Source organism: Amblyomma maculatum, chromosome 10 (genome assembly GCF_055883805.1).
Source record: "Amblyomma maculatum isolate TAMU_Amacu chromosome 10, ASM5588380v1, whole genome shotgun sequence".
Taxonomy (NCBI): Eukaryota; Metazoa; Arthropoda; class Arachnida; order Ixodida; family Ixodidae; genus Amblyomma; species Amblyomma maculatum.
This window is the reverse complement of record NC_139353.1, coordinates 67,825,072-67,840,991: the sequence shown is the minus strand read 5'-3', so window position 1 is coordinate 67,840,991 and position 15,920 is coordinate 67,825,072. Positions and strand designations below refer to the sequence as shown.

General features: G+C 44.1%; 1 protein-coding gene across 1 annotated transcript in view; it reads left to right on the top strand.

The window, feature by feature from the left end:
* LOC146176738 (epoxide hydrolase 4-like) overlaps positions 1–15,527 on the top strand; it is a 29,685-nt gene extending 14,158 nt beyond the window's left edge. Inside the window, exons 4-6 of the mRNA XM_084582940.1 lie at positions 880–1,048; positions 5,184–5,320; positions 14,778–15,527. Of these exons, the coding sequence (XP_084439066.1) occupies positions 880–1,048; positions 5,184–5,320; positions 14,778–15,046 (575 nt within the window). The 3' untranslated portion in view covers positions 15,047–15,527. The remainder of the gene's footprint in view (positions 1–879; positions 1,049–5,183; positions 5,321–14,777) is intronic.
* The last annotated feature ends 393 nt before the right edge of the window (positions 15,528–15,920 follow it).

Below are 15,920 nucleotides of genomic sequence, written 5' to 3'. Positions count from 1 at the left end.
TGGCCTCATTTTCAGTTTTGGTGTGTTCCTTTCCCTTCTCTCTTTCGTTCGTAGACAATACTTGTGGGGCAAAAAGGGCGGTCTGTGTCAACTCTTTGCAGTTGTCGTATAATAAATAACGTGAAAGTAAACTCGATTTTGCCACAACGTTACATAAGCTGTATATGAAAAAAATGCAAACAGAGAACCCAATAAGGAAAAGAAACAGTACGTACCTACACACCAGGTTCCTCTACCTCACAATTCTTCACGTCGTTGTCACTCGGCCATTGGGTGCGCCAAATCTGACGCCACCGCCTTCAGACAAAAAGTTACTTGAATATTATTTTAGAATGCGCTATCAAATGGCGGAAAATATTGGCACGTTGTCCGATAATGGCCACTTGAAGTAATAGATTACATTAAAATATCAGTTAAACAAAGAGCTTGGAACCGATATCAACTAGAAAATATATGTTACCTGATATCATATAGATACAACAATTTCTTCAAACATCGCTTAATGGCTTATTGGTGGGCAGACTCTTTGTCGATCCCAACAAGTAAAGATAGGAGACCCTGTATACATATCTCTTGCTTCGGGGAATATGAACTGAAGGAGATCGCACATCGCATCAGTGAAGGGGCGTCATAAACTGGTATATCTTTTATATATGTAATTTTATTGACAATAGTGTGCATTATTAGCTTAATTTCCCCAGACCGGGGCGAAAGAATGCTCGCTTAGAAATTAATCTTTCCAAAAGTTGACAATACGGCTAAATTCACCCATTGTGTGTCCTTGGTAAATTTAGCACTCCTATAATGAGCCCGCACCGGTTCTGTTGGAAACAACGTGGTATTGGCCTATCTCATAAATGCAGTTTTAATCCTTCGCAGGGCGGGATAAGATCACGGTTATCGGCCACGACTGGGGCGCTGTGGTGGCCTGGACTTTCGCTAGTAAGCATGAGGAAATGGTGGACAAGCTTGTGGTGATCAACGGACCCCACCCATTAGCCATGCAGCATCAGCTTCAGTACAGCCTTGACCAGATCATGAAGTCATGGTGAGTAAGCTTACGATCTTAGGAGCTGGCAATAAGTCCCTGCAATTGACTTGGATATTACGGTAAATTTCCTGCATGCTTGTTGCACGGCCACAATTAGAGGAAAGACAGCACTGAGCGGAATGATACAAGAACAAGTGTGCGTGTATTCTACGCATGTTTACAAACGCCGGCCTTATAAACACGCGTTTAATACCGCTATCTCTCTGATTAGAAAACATGAAAAGCACCATAAAATCGAGAACAAAGAGCATTTCTTTCCTGAATCCAAGCTGCTGATTATATTTACACCTCAAGATCCTTATCCCTCGGTTTAATAGCTAATTTGGTGAAAACGTTACTCATTCTATCATATTTGTGTGTTCTGAAGCGATTGTCACAATATTTATGAGGCATTAAAAATATTTATCCATAAAAAATTGCTGAAGTGTGGACTAATACAGCGAATTTAACTAAATACGCAACCATAGACACTGCATCAGATACTAAATGGTATTCCGAAAGTCATTTCAATAAAAATGTGCTACTAGAAAGCAATGGCTTTCGTATGGATGCACACACTCGACACATCAGCAACGATTTTGAGCAATTCATAACTCCCTTTTTTTCAAATGATGGGGCTTTTAGTATAATAAATAAAGCGATGGCCATGTTTTAAATCTATTTATGCAGAAAAAAAACAACGTTTCGCGACGAAACAGTGTAGAAAGTTGATTACGAGTTGAGGTTTTCTATCTTTCCCCGAGTAACAGGGAGGTCATAATAATAAATTTTAAAAGTGGCACTATTTCATGAACTGCACTGCAAATATTTTCTCAACGTGTTAATCAAAAATAGCTGCTGAAACACTCCCTCTACCCCAGAAACGACCACAAGCCTCTCGGCGGCGAAGATGAAGCTTGGGGTCGGGGGAGAACGCTTTCTGAAGTCCCATTGGACAACACAACATAACCAAGAAAGTGACAATGGCTGACTGCAGCGAAACATTTTGCTCGAGAAGGAAATGAATATTTAGAATATATTAAGTAAAGTTTGTTCTTTGCGCATTTTAGTCAAATGTATGCAGACATCCTTCTACTTTTCCCCGTTTCCTTCATAGGTACAGTGAACACGCAGGATAGTTTTTAGAACATGATAAATGCAAGTTGCGAGATTCAGTTCGTAATCGTAACAAGACGTTAATGGCCGAATGAAAATAATCAATGAAACAAAAAATGAAAAAATGTTTTGCAATTGTTCATCTCGCAGTAATTGGTGCTTAATTAGCAAAAGAAGCTTCGTCTAGGCTTATTTACTGGGCTTGACCCCGAAAGGCGACTAAGGGGATGAAAGATGCCGTAGGAGAGCGTTCCGAAAATTTAGATCACCTGGGGTTTCTAAATGTGTACTGACATCGCACAGCAAACGGGCACCTTGCTTTTCGCCTCCATCGAAAGCGGCCCCTGTTGCAGTGATTTGATCCCGCGTCCTTGGGCACAGTAGTCGAGCACTCTACCCTCCGAGATACCACGCTAAGGGGAATAAAGAGGTGACGTGCATTAGTCGCCGCAGTTGACGAGTTGTGGGCGTTTGAGCTTTTCAGAAAAACAAATCTCAGCATCTTGAAGAGGTAAAGTGCACCTTTACCTTTCTGGCCGATTTAAAACCTACATTGCCAGTGTGACTTGGAAAATAAGCTTTTCCATCTATAAAGAAAGAGAAGTATGAAATCGGCTCGCTTTCTTCGGTAACCTATGGTCTGAAAACTAAGATGATAGGACTGAGCGCTAGTTTTGTAACTTAGTAATAATGTACCAGAGACTAAACGCGTAGGCTAATAACATGATAATAACGGATGTCATATCACTTCATGTGCCTGAACAATGCACTCTACAAATTTGTTTTCAATGTGCCCAGAAGGAGTTTCTCCCTAAAGTATCCTATAAAATAACGGTATGGAAATAAAGTATCAAGGGTTTCAGATAAGCATGGATATGGGGAGCCGTCTATCATCAAGTAGTGCCCCAAAGTGAGAGCTCCAATCAGTACCCCTGCATGTGCATGCTGATTACATTATATAGTAAATGAAAATTATAAAACCAGAGGAATAAAGTTTGCCGGAAGCTGGACTCTATGCCTTACGGGCTTCGCGAGGTGTAGTTGTGTACGTATGCACTGGAGTTTTTTAAATCCGTCGATGATATTCTGTCCAAACTTCTCAAAGGGAGGGGGGGCGGGGGGACTCATAACTAGTTTTCGCACTCAACAGTCCTACAGTAAGAATAGCAAATGAATCCAACTAAAATGAATACTGTCTTACGGTGCAGCAGTTATGGTAGTTTACGATCAGTGGCGAGGCGCTGCAAATCATAAGGGTATCTCAAGGCACACGGTGACCGAGATCACGACACCGAAGGTGAAATAGTTATAAGAATGATTTAGGGAGTATTAAAAAAAATATTATTAGATTGTGAATGGCAGTGTTCCTGCCTCACTCAAGACAAAACATGCATAAATCCGCATGTTAACAGTACATACCTGTGGCACAGAAACAAGAAAACTAAAAAAAAAAAAACATTTCGGCATAAATTTAGTACAATGCAACAAGTTGTAAAAAGACGGTGATAGTGAAGTGACATTAAGCGACATTTAACGTGAAGCGACATTGCGCGATGAGAGTCGGGGTGAGAAGGCGTTCAAATAAGACTGTCTTTTAAAATTGGAAAGAAATTGGAACGGTCATTGCACGTAATTCGAAGGCAATATGAGGAGCGTTCAAAAACTTCGTATTATCTATACCGTATACCTATAAAAAAGGTGCAGACTAAAGGCATCAGAATGAACGTATCTCTACCTACCTTTAGCTGAATACAAAAAATGTGTTCTACGTAGCACTGCAGAACGCCTTTAGGGCATCAACAGAATCAAGGCAGCTTCTAATGGTAAATTGCAAGCATTAACAGTGATTATCTTTCTGTATTTGCATGTATGTATTTGCATCTTGCTACATATTCCTCGACCAAGCATAAACTAACTTCTGCCTCTTTCGTCCCACGAAGAACGCACAACGCGAGAACACTTCCAGGACGAACAGGACGTCGTTTTTTTATGTGAACGCGCTTACAGAACACAAACAATGCAGAGGTCTATATAAAGCCCTGGTCTGCGCCAGTTCGTCCATCAGTGCAGAAGTGCATGGTCTTAAGTGCAGAATAAACAGACAAAGTATAATCTCCTGGCCAAGTTTATTTGTTTGATCTCACAATAGGAACTTCAAAAACGGCCCTATATAGAGGATGTCCACTAGAGATGATACAATGGATGCTGAGACTATGCAAGCTTAGCAAGAGATGGCTGAAATGACAGGTGGGTGAACGGGATTAGAAATCTTGGTACGAGGAGGCGGAACCTAGTATAAGACCGTGGTAATTGGAAAGATACGACATTGGCCTTTTGTTTTGTAACTGGGTATCGTTAGCATGATGATGATGAAAATGACTGTAGTAAACTGGTGTTTCACAAGTCGGCCATTATCTCATTTTAGCTGCTATACAATCCAAGTGGTGTTGCGTTCGTGGGGTTCCAGTGGTAACCACATTCTTGCCACGCACCAAACGCTTTCGCCTAACCATGCTACATCCACTCGTTCGCTAACCTCTGATTGGATGGCAGGTCATCATTCAATCACGAATAAATCCTGTTGTCATATCTTTTGCATGTAAACCATACTCTTGGTGATAGCGACAATAACCAGACTTCGCTTACGTGTTTTTTTGGTGTTCAAGCATTTTCTTCACAAGATTCTACCCGCCCAGTGGTTTGCATTCCAAAATACGCCCGTCTACTACTACAGTACTAATACTATTGTCACCACTACCACTACCACTGCTGGTAGTTAAACTTCCACTACTACTGCCCCTTTTACTATTACTATCCGCCCTACTGGTACTAATAGTGCTGCTGTTCTGCTCCAAATAATAGTGCAGTTACTAAGAAAACTGTCTGTGATATTGACTTTACTGCTACTGCCACTGAAATTGCTAATGCTGCTCCTTCCTCCCGATCTGCTCTACTCCCCAACCCTACTCGGTATGTGAGATCTAGCGCTCAAGAGCCGTCGCTGCAATTTTTTTCGAATCTTCTCACCCATGCGCAGGTACTTCGTAGCCTTTCAGTTACCTTGGCTGCCGGAGGCCTTCTTTAGAGCCAACGATCTGCAGGCCTTCGACAGGGTGCACGCATCCTATGACGAGGAGGAACGAGAGGCCTTGAAATACGTCTTCGGGAAGCCAGGTACGCAGTAAGCCTAAGCTGCATGTATGCTTTCTTCAATTCGCTAAGGGAATTTGCGTTGCGCCATAACTTTTGATTTACATAATGTGAACAGCGTTGTCAGCATACGCAGGTGAGTACTCTTTAAGGGGCCACAGCCGACACACGACTTGCGTTTAGTTTCAGCACCCGATCAGAAGCTTCCTGCATTCAATGATCCTTTGGAAAATTCCCCATCGAATTTCTTAGAGTAAAGCTTCTGTTTACCATCCCTACACAGTGAACCACAAGTGGCGCTCCATGACGTAAACGACTTCTCTTACGGATACGAAACCTTTTTAAAACAGCTTTTAATAATGCTGTTTGTAAATCACTGCAATGTTTCTTGAGTCAATTCAGCGTAGTTTTCATTATTATGTGCTATTCCTTTTATATAATAGAGTCACGTGAGCGAGAATTCGTCATATTGTAGACGTTGAGCCCGTTCGTTTTTTGGTTACCTCCTCTTCGCGTATTTTCCCCAAAGGCGCCTCGGCAGGTATTAAAGCTGGCCACCATCCGTACCTATGTAACATAACAAAACACAACGTTGTCATGAAATTATTTTCGACATTTAGTCAACGAGAATGCAATTCATAAGTACAGAAATGCAACCATGGATGTACCATTTCATTAGCAAGAGCTTTTATCTGGTACATCAAACAGCAGGAATAGTTTAGGCCCGCAAAAAAAAAAAAAAGGATTAAGGCGTCCTGGAGAGCGTAGAATGCAAGCCGCATGCATCATTTTCTTTAAACAAGCTGCACTGCATGGTTCTGCATTTGAGATGAGCACGGAGACCAGCTGTATTATCTAGGAGACAGGTGAATGGTCGATGAGAATTTCATCTTTTTAATATTCATAGCAAGTTCCTTGGCGAAGAACGCACGCTTTCGCCATCTTCAATGCTGACCTTGGTAGCCCGCTTAAATGCGAGGCGCCGAAACCATCGCAGCGTGTTTACCTTTAGATGTGATCTCTTACTGGGTGATGCTCTTAGCAAACTTAAAAAAATAGAAAATAATCCTCTTTTAGCTGGTTTATCACGGATGCGGAGCTAAGCGAGGAAACTGCGGCTGATTATTGCAACTTGCAGAAAAGCTCGCTTCTGGACACTCAGAAACAAAGCTCCAAGCGCAAAATTACCGGTTTTCAAAGCGTGGTAATAAAAGTAGCATTATGCAAATTATGTTTCTTTTACGACCTTTTAGAATCTGCTTTGGATAATAAGGACTTCGGACAATATGTTTAAATTCGGGTAAGAATCGTAAGCAATCGTGTCAACGAGATTCTACCGCAAAACATAGTATCTGCTACGCTTTCCTTTGTGTCAGTGGCTGTTAAATCCTTTCTCATGTATCACATACAAACGTCTCTCCATTTTACATGAATTTGATAATTAGCCTAACGAGCACTTTTGAAATGGTGGCCTTTATGCCGTAAGAACAGTGGGACGGTTATCAGAAAGCTACCATGATCTCCATTAGATCATATTCTACGTATCACCTGTGGTAAAACATGACATTGCACGGCCACCCTACGGTGGAGGGTGGTGCTGGCGAACACTCTTAAGGATAGGCTACATGCAACGTATATATCCATGAAAGTGGGAGATGAAACAGCCGTTGTCATAGCTTAGTGGTAGAGCACCGGATGTGGCATTTGGAAGTCGTGAGTGCGAATCACACCGGCGGCATGCGGTTGCTTTTCGTTTCCTTTCTGGGGAATTATTTACACGTTTAAATAATAATTCATATTTATAAAAATATCTATGCATTCCTTTATGTGAGTGGCAGTTGGCTCACTTCTGATACTTGAAAAGGGCTCTTCGGCCAGGAGTCGCGATCTTTACATTGTTATGCAGCTCTAGCCTACGCTTAGATGAAATATCCAGTTTACTTGATTCGGAAGAGTTAAGGATAAGGGTAAAATCGAGAATACCTCAGTAATCTGCCGTTTGTGTGACACTCTGACAAAAAACTTGAAAGACAATTTGCAAAGGAGATTAATAATCAAGACAGGCAAATCAGAAAGGTATCCAGGTTAGAGAAAAATTCTCTCTAAGCAACATATTTCTGCAATTTCTGGTCGTGCAGCTACAATGGCTAAACGAAAGTGTATAGTAACATCTGGCACTCTCCAATAGTAACTACAGGAAACTAATGATGAAGCAACTGGCGAAAAAAGTGCACAATGATAACGGAACAACATAACAAAATGAAATAAAAAATACAGGGATTCCGTACTCCAAAACTACAAAATATTTTCCGGCACACCTAACAGGGTTCTGTCTCTTTTTTTTTTGACCGGGCAGTTCTAAAACACCATAAGCAGAATAATAAAGGAACTATTGACAACTTCGGAAAGAAGCAACAGTTTAGGTTAAGTAGCGAGGCGCCAGAATTGACAAGCGAATACGTCTACTTTGAAAGTATAGCACCCGCAAATACCGATAACTAAATGGAAATAATTTTAATAATCAGATGCGGAGGGAGCACATTTGGCAAGTACTCTCATATGATCACCCCGCCGAGGTGACGCAGAGGTTACGGCGCTCGGCTACTGTTCCCAAGGACGCGGGATCAAATCCCGGCCGCGGCAGCCGCTTTTCGATGGAGGCGAAAAGCAAGGCGGCCGTGTGCGGTGCGATGTCAGTTCAGTTCAGTCGCTCAGTCGTGTCCGACTCTTCATGACCCTATGGACCATGTCACGCCACGCTTTCCGGTCTCTCACGATCTTCCTAACATCCGATAACTTCATCTGCAGTGCCTCGAGGATGCCATCTAACCATCGAGTTCGCTGTCTACCCCTTCTCCGGCAACCCTCAACCTTTCCCAACATCAAATCTTTCTCCAGCAACTCCTCTCTTCTCATCAGATGACCAAAGTAGGTGAGCTTTAACTTTAGAATTTGGCCCTCCAATGATCAGTCAGGGTTTCTGGTCGACAATATCGACTGATTTGATCTTCTGGCAGTCCAAGGAACTCTCAAGAGTCTTCGCCAGCACCACAATTCAAACGCGTCTATTCTTCGGCGGTCAGCCTTTTTCACAGTCCAACTATCGCATCCATACATCACAACTGGAAAGACCATAGCACGAGTTATACGGATCTTGGTTGGCCGACTAATGTCTCTGCTCTTTACTAGGCGGTCAAGGCTAACCATTGCTCTCTTTCCCAGAAGCAGGCGTCTCCTAATTTCATGGCTGCAGTTTCCTTCCGAGGTAATCTTGGAGCCCAAGAAGAGAAAATCTGTCATAGCTTCCACTTCTTGTCCCTTGATGCTCCAGGACTTGATAGGGCAAGACACCATGATCTTTGTCTTTTTAATGTTCAGTTTAAGCCCAAACTTCTCACGCTCTTCTTGTACGCGCATCAGAAGTCTCTTGAGTTCCACTTCACTTTCTGCCATTAAAGTGGTATCATCCGCATATCTAAGGTTGTTGATACGTTTTCCAGCAATCTTCACTCCAGCTGAAGACTCGTCCAGACCGGCCTTCCTCATGATGCACTCTGCATATAGGTTAAATAGGCAGGGCGACAGTATGCAGCCTTGCCTCATTCCTTTCTCAATCGGAAACCAATCAGTAAGACCGTGCCCTGTTCTGACTGTGGCCTCTTGCCCTTCATACAGGTTCCTGAGGAGACAGATGAGGTGAATTGGAGCTCCCATCTCTTGGAGAGCCTGCCACAATCCGCTGTGATCTACGCAGTCAAACGCTTTCGCATAATCAATAAAGCAGAAGTAGATGGGTTTCTGGAACTCTCTTGCTTTTTCCATGATCCAGCGAAGGTTGGCGATTTGGTCTCTAGTTCCTCTGCCCTTGCGAAACCCAGCTTGCACGTCCGGAAGCTCCCGATCCACACACTGATGCAGCCTACCTTGGAGGATTTTCAACATCACCTTGCTAGCATGCGAAATAAGCGCGATCGTGTGGTAGTTGGAACAATCTTTGGCACTGCCTTTCTTTGGAATGGGGATGTAAACTGACCTCTTCCAATCCTGTGGCCACTGCAGGGTTGTCCAAATCTTCTGACATAATGTATGCAGAATGTTAACAGCGTCATGGTTGAGGTTTTGAAGCAACTCAGCTGGAATGCCATCAATTCCGCTAGCTTTGGTCTTAGCAAGGCTGGCTAAGGCCCAATCAACTTCACTCTTCAGGATGCCCGGCTCGAGATCAGTAATCACAACCGACTTATATTGAGTTTGCACATTCGGGTCCTTCTTGTGCATTTCTTCTGTGTATTCCTGCCTCCTCTTCTTTATCTCTGAGGCTTCAGTGAGGTCCTTGCCTTGTTTGTCCTTTATCACGCCCAGCTTAGCACAGAAGCTTCCTTTGATATCTTTGATTGTCTTATACAGAGCTCTTGTGTTCCTTAATTGGCTGTTGTCCTCAACTGCTTGGCACTGTATGTTCAGAAAGGCATTCTTATCTACACTTGCTATTTTCTGAAAATCCGCATTGAGCATCTTGTATCTTTCTCTTTCCCCCATAACTTTTGCCATCCTCCTTTCCTCAGCTATTTGCAAAGCCTCTTCAGATAACCAGTTTGCTTTCTTGCATTTCTTTTGCTTTGGAACTACCTTAGTAGCAACTTCTTGTATTATATCACGAACATCAGTCCACATCTCTTCGGGCTCTCTGTCTTCTAGATCTAATTCTTGAAATCGATTCCTCACTTCCACAGCATATTCTAATGGAATTTGATCCAGATCATACCTGAAAGGCCTTCTAGTTTTCTGCGTTTTCCTCAATCGAAGCCTAATTTTGGCAACAAGAAGCTGATGATCAGTGCCACAATCGGCCCCAGGCCTTGTTTTTACTGTTTGTATAGCGCTTCTCCATCTCTGCCGGCAAAGAATATAATCGATCTGATTCCTGTACAGACAGGCCGGTGAAGTCCTCGTGTACAGGCGCCTCTTTTGCTGTTGAAAATGATTATTCGCTATGGTCAGGTTGTTTTCTTGACAAAACTCTACTAGCCTCTGCCCAGCTTCATTTGGCTCACCAAGACAGAACTTGCCTATAATTCTGGACATTTCTTCACTCCCGACCTTAGCATTCCAGTCCCCTATGAGAAACACGACGTCTGATGATGGGGTGCGGTCTAAAAGGCATTGTAGGTCCGCATAAAATCTGCCAACATCCGCTTCTTCGGCAGTAGTGGTCGGTGCATAGACTTGGATAACTGCTATGTTGAAAGGGTGACCTTGGATCCGAAGTGAAATCATTCGGTCGTTTTTGGGGTTGTACCCTAGCACTGCTTTGCCCATTCTTCTGTTTACTATGAGAGCGACCCCATTCCTTCTCTTGGATTCGTGCCCACAGTAAAATACATAATGGTCGCCGGAGTTAAATTCTCCCATTCTGGTCCACTTGAGCTCGCTGATATTCAAGATATGCGTGTTCAATCTGTCCATTTCTCGCTTGACGACATCCAGTTTACCTTGCATCATAGATCTTACATTCCATGTTGCTATGTGATGTACCTCCTTGTAACATCGGACTTTCCGGTTGCTTCCCGACACATTCACAACTGAGCGTCCTTTTGGCTTTAGCCCAGCCGCTTCATTCGTCCTGGAGCTACTAGGAATCGCCCTTTGTTCATCCCCAGTAACATGTGGGACGCCTTCCAACCTGGGGGGCTCTTCTTCCCGCGCCATATTATTAATGGTATTGTGACTGGCCTTAGGGTTTTCGTGGCAGGAAATACTGGAGTGGGTTGCCATTACCTTCTTCAGTGAATCACATTTTGTCAGAACTCTCTGCCGTGACCTGTCTATCTTGGGTGGCCCTACACAGCAGAGCTCACGACTTCATCTAGTTTCGTAAGCCCCTCCGCCACGAGAAGGCAGTGCGATGTCAGCGCATGTTAAAGAATCCAAGTTGGTCAAAATTTTCAGAGTCCTCCACTACGGCGTCTGTCACAGACTGAGTTGCTTTGGGACGATAAACCTCACAAACCAAACCAAACTAATCAGATGATGATTGGAAGCTTACCATTATCCCTAATGAGGGTGCAACTGCTGTGTCTTACTGTCACTCGGATATGAGGCAAAAATATGCAGGCTGAGGAAACCACTTTCTTCACAAGGCTGATCTGCACATGCGCGACCTCCCCCTGATCGAAGGCTCAGCTGCGCGCATGAAGGAAAGAAAAACTAAGAGGGAGCACGACGTCATGCCGCCAACCTTCGCAAGCCAAGTGCAGATGAAGCCGCTTCCTCCCCCGTTTTTTCGCTCTCCTTGTTATACCCTATGCTTTGATGTCGGTGCGTTTTAGTGCGCGTGCCTGCCATTGCGCGGGCGCGCGGCTGTTTGCTGTGTGGGCTGCTGGGTGCTGTGCGCGCGGTGGACCCCGCGCTACCCGCGCGGCGCCGATTCGCGCATGCGTGCGGTAGTAGGTATCACCGCACGCTATCACGTGGTCTAATACATAGGAGCCTACTCGCTCCCTTTTATGTTTTACGGCTAGGCTTCACGGATATTGCCGCGCGCTCCCTCCTAGTTTTTCCTTTCTCCATGGCCTGCGCACGAGTAATTCTTGGTCTCCATGATCTGCGCAGCCGGAGCCAGTCGCGGAGGCCATACGCAATTCATATCCGAGACGGGCGGACGCGACAGAAGGCTGTTGCTGTCTAGCACACACATTGCCGCTTCGCAGGCAGCCATGTCTCAAGACGAAGTTTTCAACCAGTAGCAGAGAAATTTTGAGTTAGTCCCTAGAGGGTGCCACACATCTTCTGAAACATGCAGACTGAGGATGACACTGCGACCTACTAAACGGAAGTGAAAAGTACGTCTACAGAAAGGCAGCGAGCAGTGTCACTCACGAAAGACTGGAGTAACTAAATTAAACGCGAGATCAAGGCTAGTAAGCATGGCTATGAACATAAGCTAGTTAATGAACTTAATTTAGTAAAAATACTTTTCATTTCTGTACAGCTAACCCTTCCTGATGATCCTGATGATGATAAAGCCGCTCTCCTCAGTCCCCATCGGAAGATAAATGTTAAGAAAGCATGTCTCGCTGGCTTCATAAAAGCTGAAAACATCTAGTAATTCCTGTCTTGGAAGACGGAATTTTAAAACCAGCCTAGACCTAAATAAGTCAAACTTCAAAGTTAACAATGTTGACACGCTACCAAAATGAAGGCACGCGCTCTAATAGATTTCTACCTTGATATTTACGCCTTTCTTGTCAAGCACACGAAGAGTAAAAATAAGGACGTGTTTCGTTGCGTTTATTTGTACAGTCTAAGACTTCACAGTGTTGCGATTGGTTTTAGCGATGACATCGGTTCCCCCAGCGTAGTGTCATGCCCGAAGAAGCGAGAGTTTGTGGAGGTAGAAGCGAGCGGCCTTCCGTCCCGCTTCTACTCTGCGGATGCAGCTTCTTCACTCGCGATAAGCTGAGAGAAAAAGAGACGACAGCAACAGAGTGTACACTGGAATGCTAGTTATTGCCTTGCAAATGTCCGGCTAGCTACAAATAATGAGCAAAGTTTCCCGTTGAAGGAGAAGGCTACGAAGAAGGGCATCTGACTCACCGACTGGTGAAGTGCAGTACGGCTTCGGCATTAAATATTTGCGCGCTCCGAGAATGCCCGCCCAAAACTTCCATGCGCGCCGCATACTTCGGGTAATGGCATTCCACGGCGTCTTCCGCGGAAGGCGGCAAGATCCTGCGGTATTACCGGTCGCTTCGTTCTTCAGACGGTGGGCGGCCGTGCACAAGGATCTTCTCATGTGCACAGTCTCCCCTCGGCTTCTTCCGTGGGTGGTGGTGATAGAAGAGGAAATTAGTAGTTGTAAGAAAAGAAAGATCTTTATGCGCGGAAGGTTCATATTTTTCGTGCTTACAAGAGGATGAGAGAGAGAAAGAGGTCTCGTATACAAGTAAAGCACTGTGTAAACAGAGGAAAAAGTATAGAAATGGTTGCCCACGTGCCGATGCAGTGTACTATGCACGAATGTCACATGACGTGGCAGAAAAAGAGAGTTAGGAGGACACCCAGGATGAAAAGAGGACGTTGGCGATTTGTATGCTTTTTTTTGTTAAAGACGTGGAGGTGACCTTTCTTCGGAGGTGATGTGGTACGCATCAAAACAGGCCACGGCATCGGTAGTGTCCTCTCCGCCTCTGAGGAAATGACTTCAAACTCGCGGCTTGGCCGTGGCGGAAAGCAATCAAAATAGAGGATTTAGACTGCACAGAGTAAACGTCATTTCAGTGGGGTGGGCGTTCATTGTTCTGTCTGTTTCTCTATTTGGGTGGAGAGGACGGGGACAGTCGTAAATTCCCGAAACACAGACTGAAGATATTCCGAAGCACAGAAGATTGTTCACTGAAGTTTCGTGAAAAATGCACTTGATCAGACGATGCATTTTAGAACGCACTTAATGGCCGCATTTCATCTCCTTCTGAATTTATTTTAATCTCCTCACGAAGCTTTTCAACCTTTTCCTCCCCAATTCCCCTTCCTACACAAAGTAGCATGTCAGCGAAATTCAAACGACGGCTAAGAACTCAGTTTTCAAGAAAGGATCTCTGCCCGGTCGGAACGACAGCTGTGCAATGTGCTTAAGTTGAGGCTGTCTACATGTAGGGATTGGTCATCTTTGGAGGCAACAATGTTAACAACTCTTCGTTTTAGTTAATAGTGCATCTATATGGGCTTCAAAGACGCCCACCATTGACGCTTTAGAGAGCTCCATGCATGTACACACAAAAAAAATTATGACCAATTCCAAAAGGAAACCAAAGGCTAGGTGTCTCTTTGGTCGGACATTTTTTCGTTGTTTACAAAAAGTACAGCACGCGATAAAGGGAGCGCACAGATCGTTCATATATTTCTTTTGACGAAAGGTTGAAGGAGCGTATTTACATTCTGAGCTGTGTGCGCACACTCTCCGACTAGTGTGCTGTTTTCTATGGTGAATAAAAGCAAGGTCTTCTCTTCAACGTAGGGAAGATGCCGCGATACATTGTTTAGATATTTCAGTTGTGAATGCCAAGAGAAACAGAAAAAATGCATAAGCTTCTAAGTGTCCGGTTACAAAAAGTAAAATGAGAGTACCGTTTTCACTCTTTTTGTACGATACTTTGATAGAGGTAAACGATAATAATTTGCAGACCGATTGACTGTTTCAGTGTTCGATAATTTAGCAGTTCCTCATGTACCAATGCACCAGGTTCAAAGCGAAATGTTTATTTCATTACTAAGGTTACTGGCCACGCATATTACCTGTTTTATCAACGGGAAGTCTTAATATACTGTTATACTATGAGACCCCTAATTATTTTTTTCGAAGCAGACATATAATATGTGCTCTGGATAGAACCATTGCGTCCGTTTCTCAGCAAAACTGGGAGGTAACTCTACCTTCGAAGCTCAAAGCTGATCTTGTTCCGGCTTTGTAATTCTCACGCAGGTGCTCTGACCGGTCCAGTCAACTACTACCGTGCCTCTTTCCAGAAGAGGTCGAGGGGCAGCACTAAGCTGCGCCGACTGAACGTACCTGCCCTGGTGGTTTGGGGCCGCCGGGACTTCGCACTGACTGAAACTCTTGCGGCGCTTAGCCTGGATTACGCCAAAGGCGGACGCGTTGCATACGTGGCTGACGCTGGACACTGGGTGCATCGTGAAAGGCCTCGGGTTGTGAACGAGCAGATTAAGCATTTCTTGCTCGAGCAACAATAACTAGATTCACCTGTTTCACCAATTCCAGAACGTCATGCATGCTTGATTAAGAGTTGGTCGAGCAAATTTTGATTATTTTCAAAATAAATGGAAAATATATAATTTATTAACATATCCCGAATTCTGCCGCTTTCTTGGATGATAAATTTTTGTTGGAGGCTACGCCGCAACAAGCCCAATTCCCTAGACACACTAAAGCACGGCCTCTTTTTCAAACACACCCTGGGTAATACAACGTAACCCTGAGGGCGAAGCTCTGTCCACGTTTTTGTCTGCAGCACATAGTTCATTTCGGACCAAACTGCGGCACGTTATTAAAACTTCTCTTGTTACACAATCACGAAGCTATTGTAAAGAAGAAATTACAAGCTAAACAATTTTGGCAATCTAGCTTTAAGAATGTAAAACATCTCAGGTGTGATTTGGTTTACTGCTCACGTCTACCAACGGGGTAATAAAGGACTCGACTTGTCATGGCCTACTGCTGTCAAGGACTATTTTACGATGTTTTGTTTCGTTTGTACTGGGCCCGCAACGGCTCGCTCCAAAGAAGAAGCCAATTGAGACACCAAACCCTACAAACAAAACCCGGGAATAAAACTGGGGGGTTTAAGCATATCTTGAACCTAGTGACAGAGCGAAACTATGAGCGTTGCAACGAATTTTTGTTCGGACACCTGGATTTAATGTGCCGTTGTCACAACGTTCGAACGAACTTTCTGTCCTAACAACTCGCTGTTGTCGTTCTCCTCTAGCAACTACCGACTTATCTGTCTTCTATCGTTTTTGCAGCGTGTAACAGTAGCCTTCTTCATTTACTCCCTCTCTGTTTTCTTCATTTACTTCTTCCTCTCTTTCTTCCTTTTCTGATACT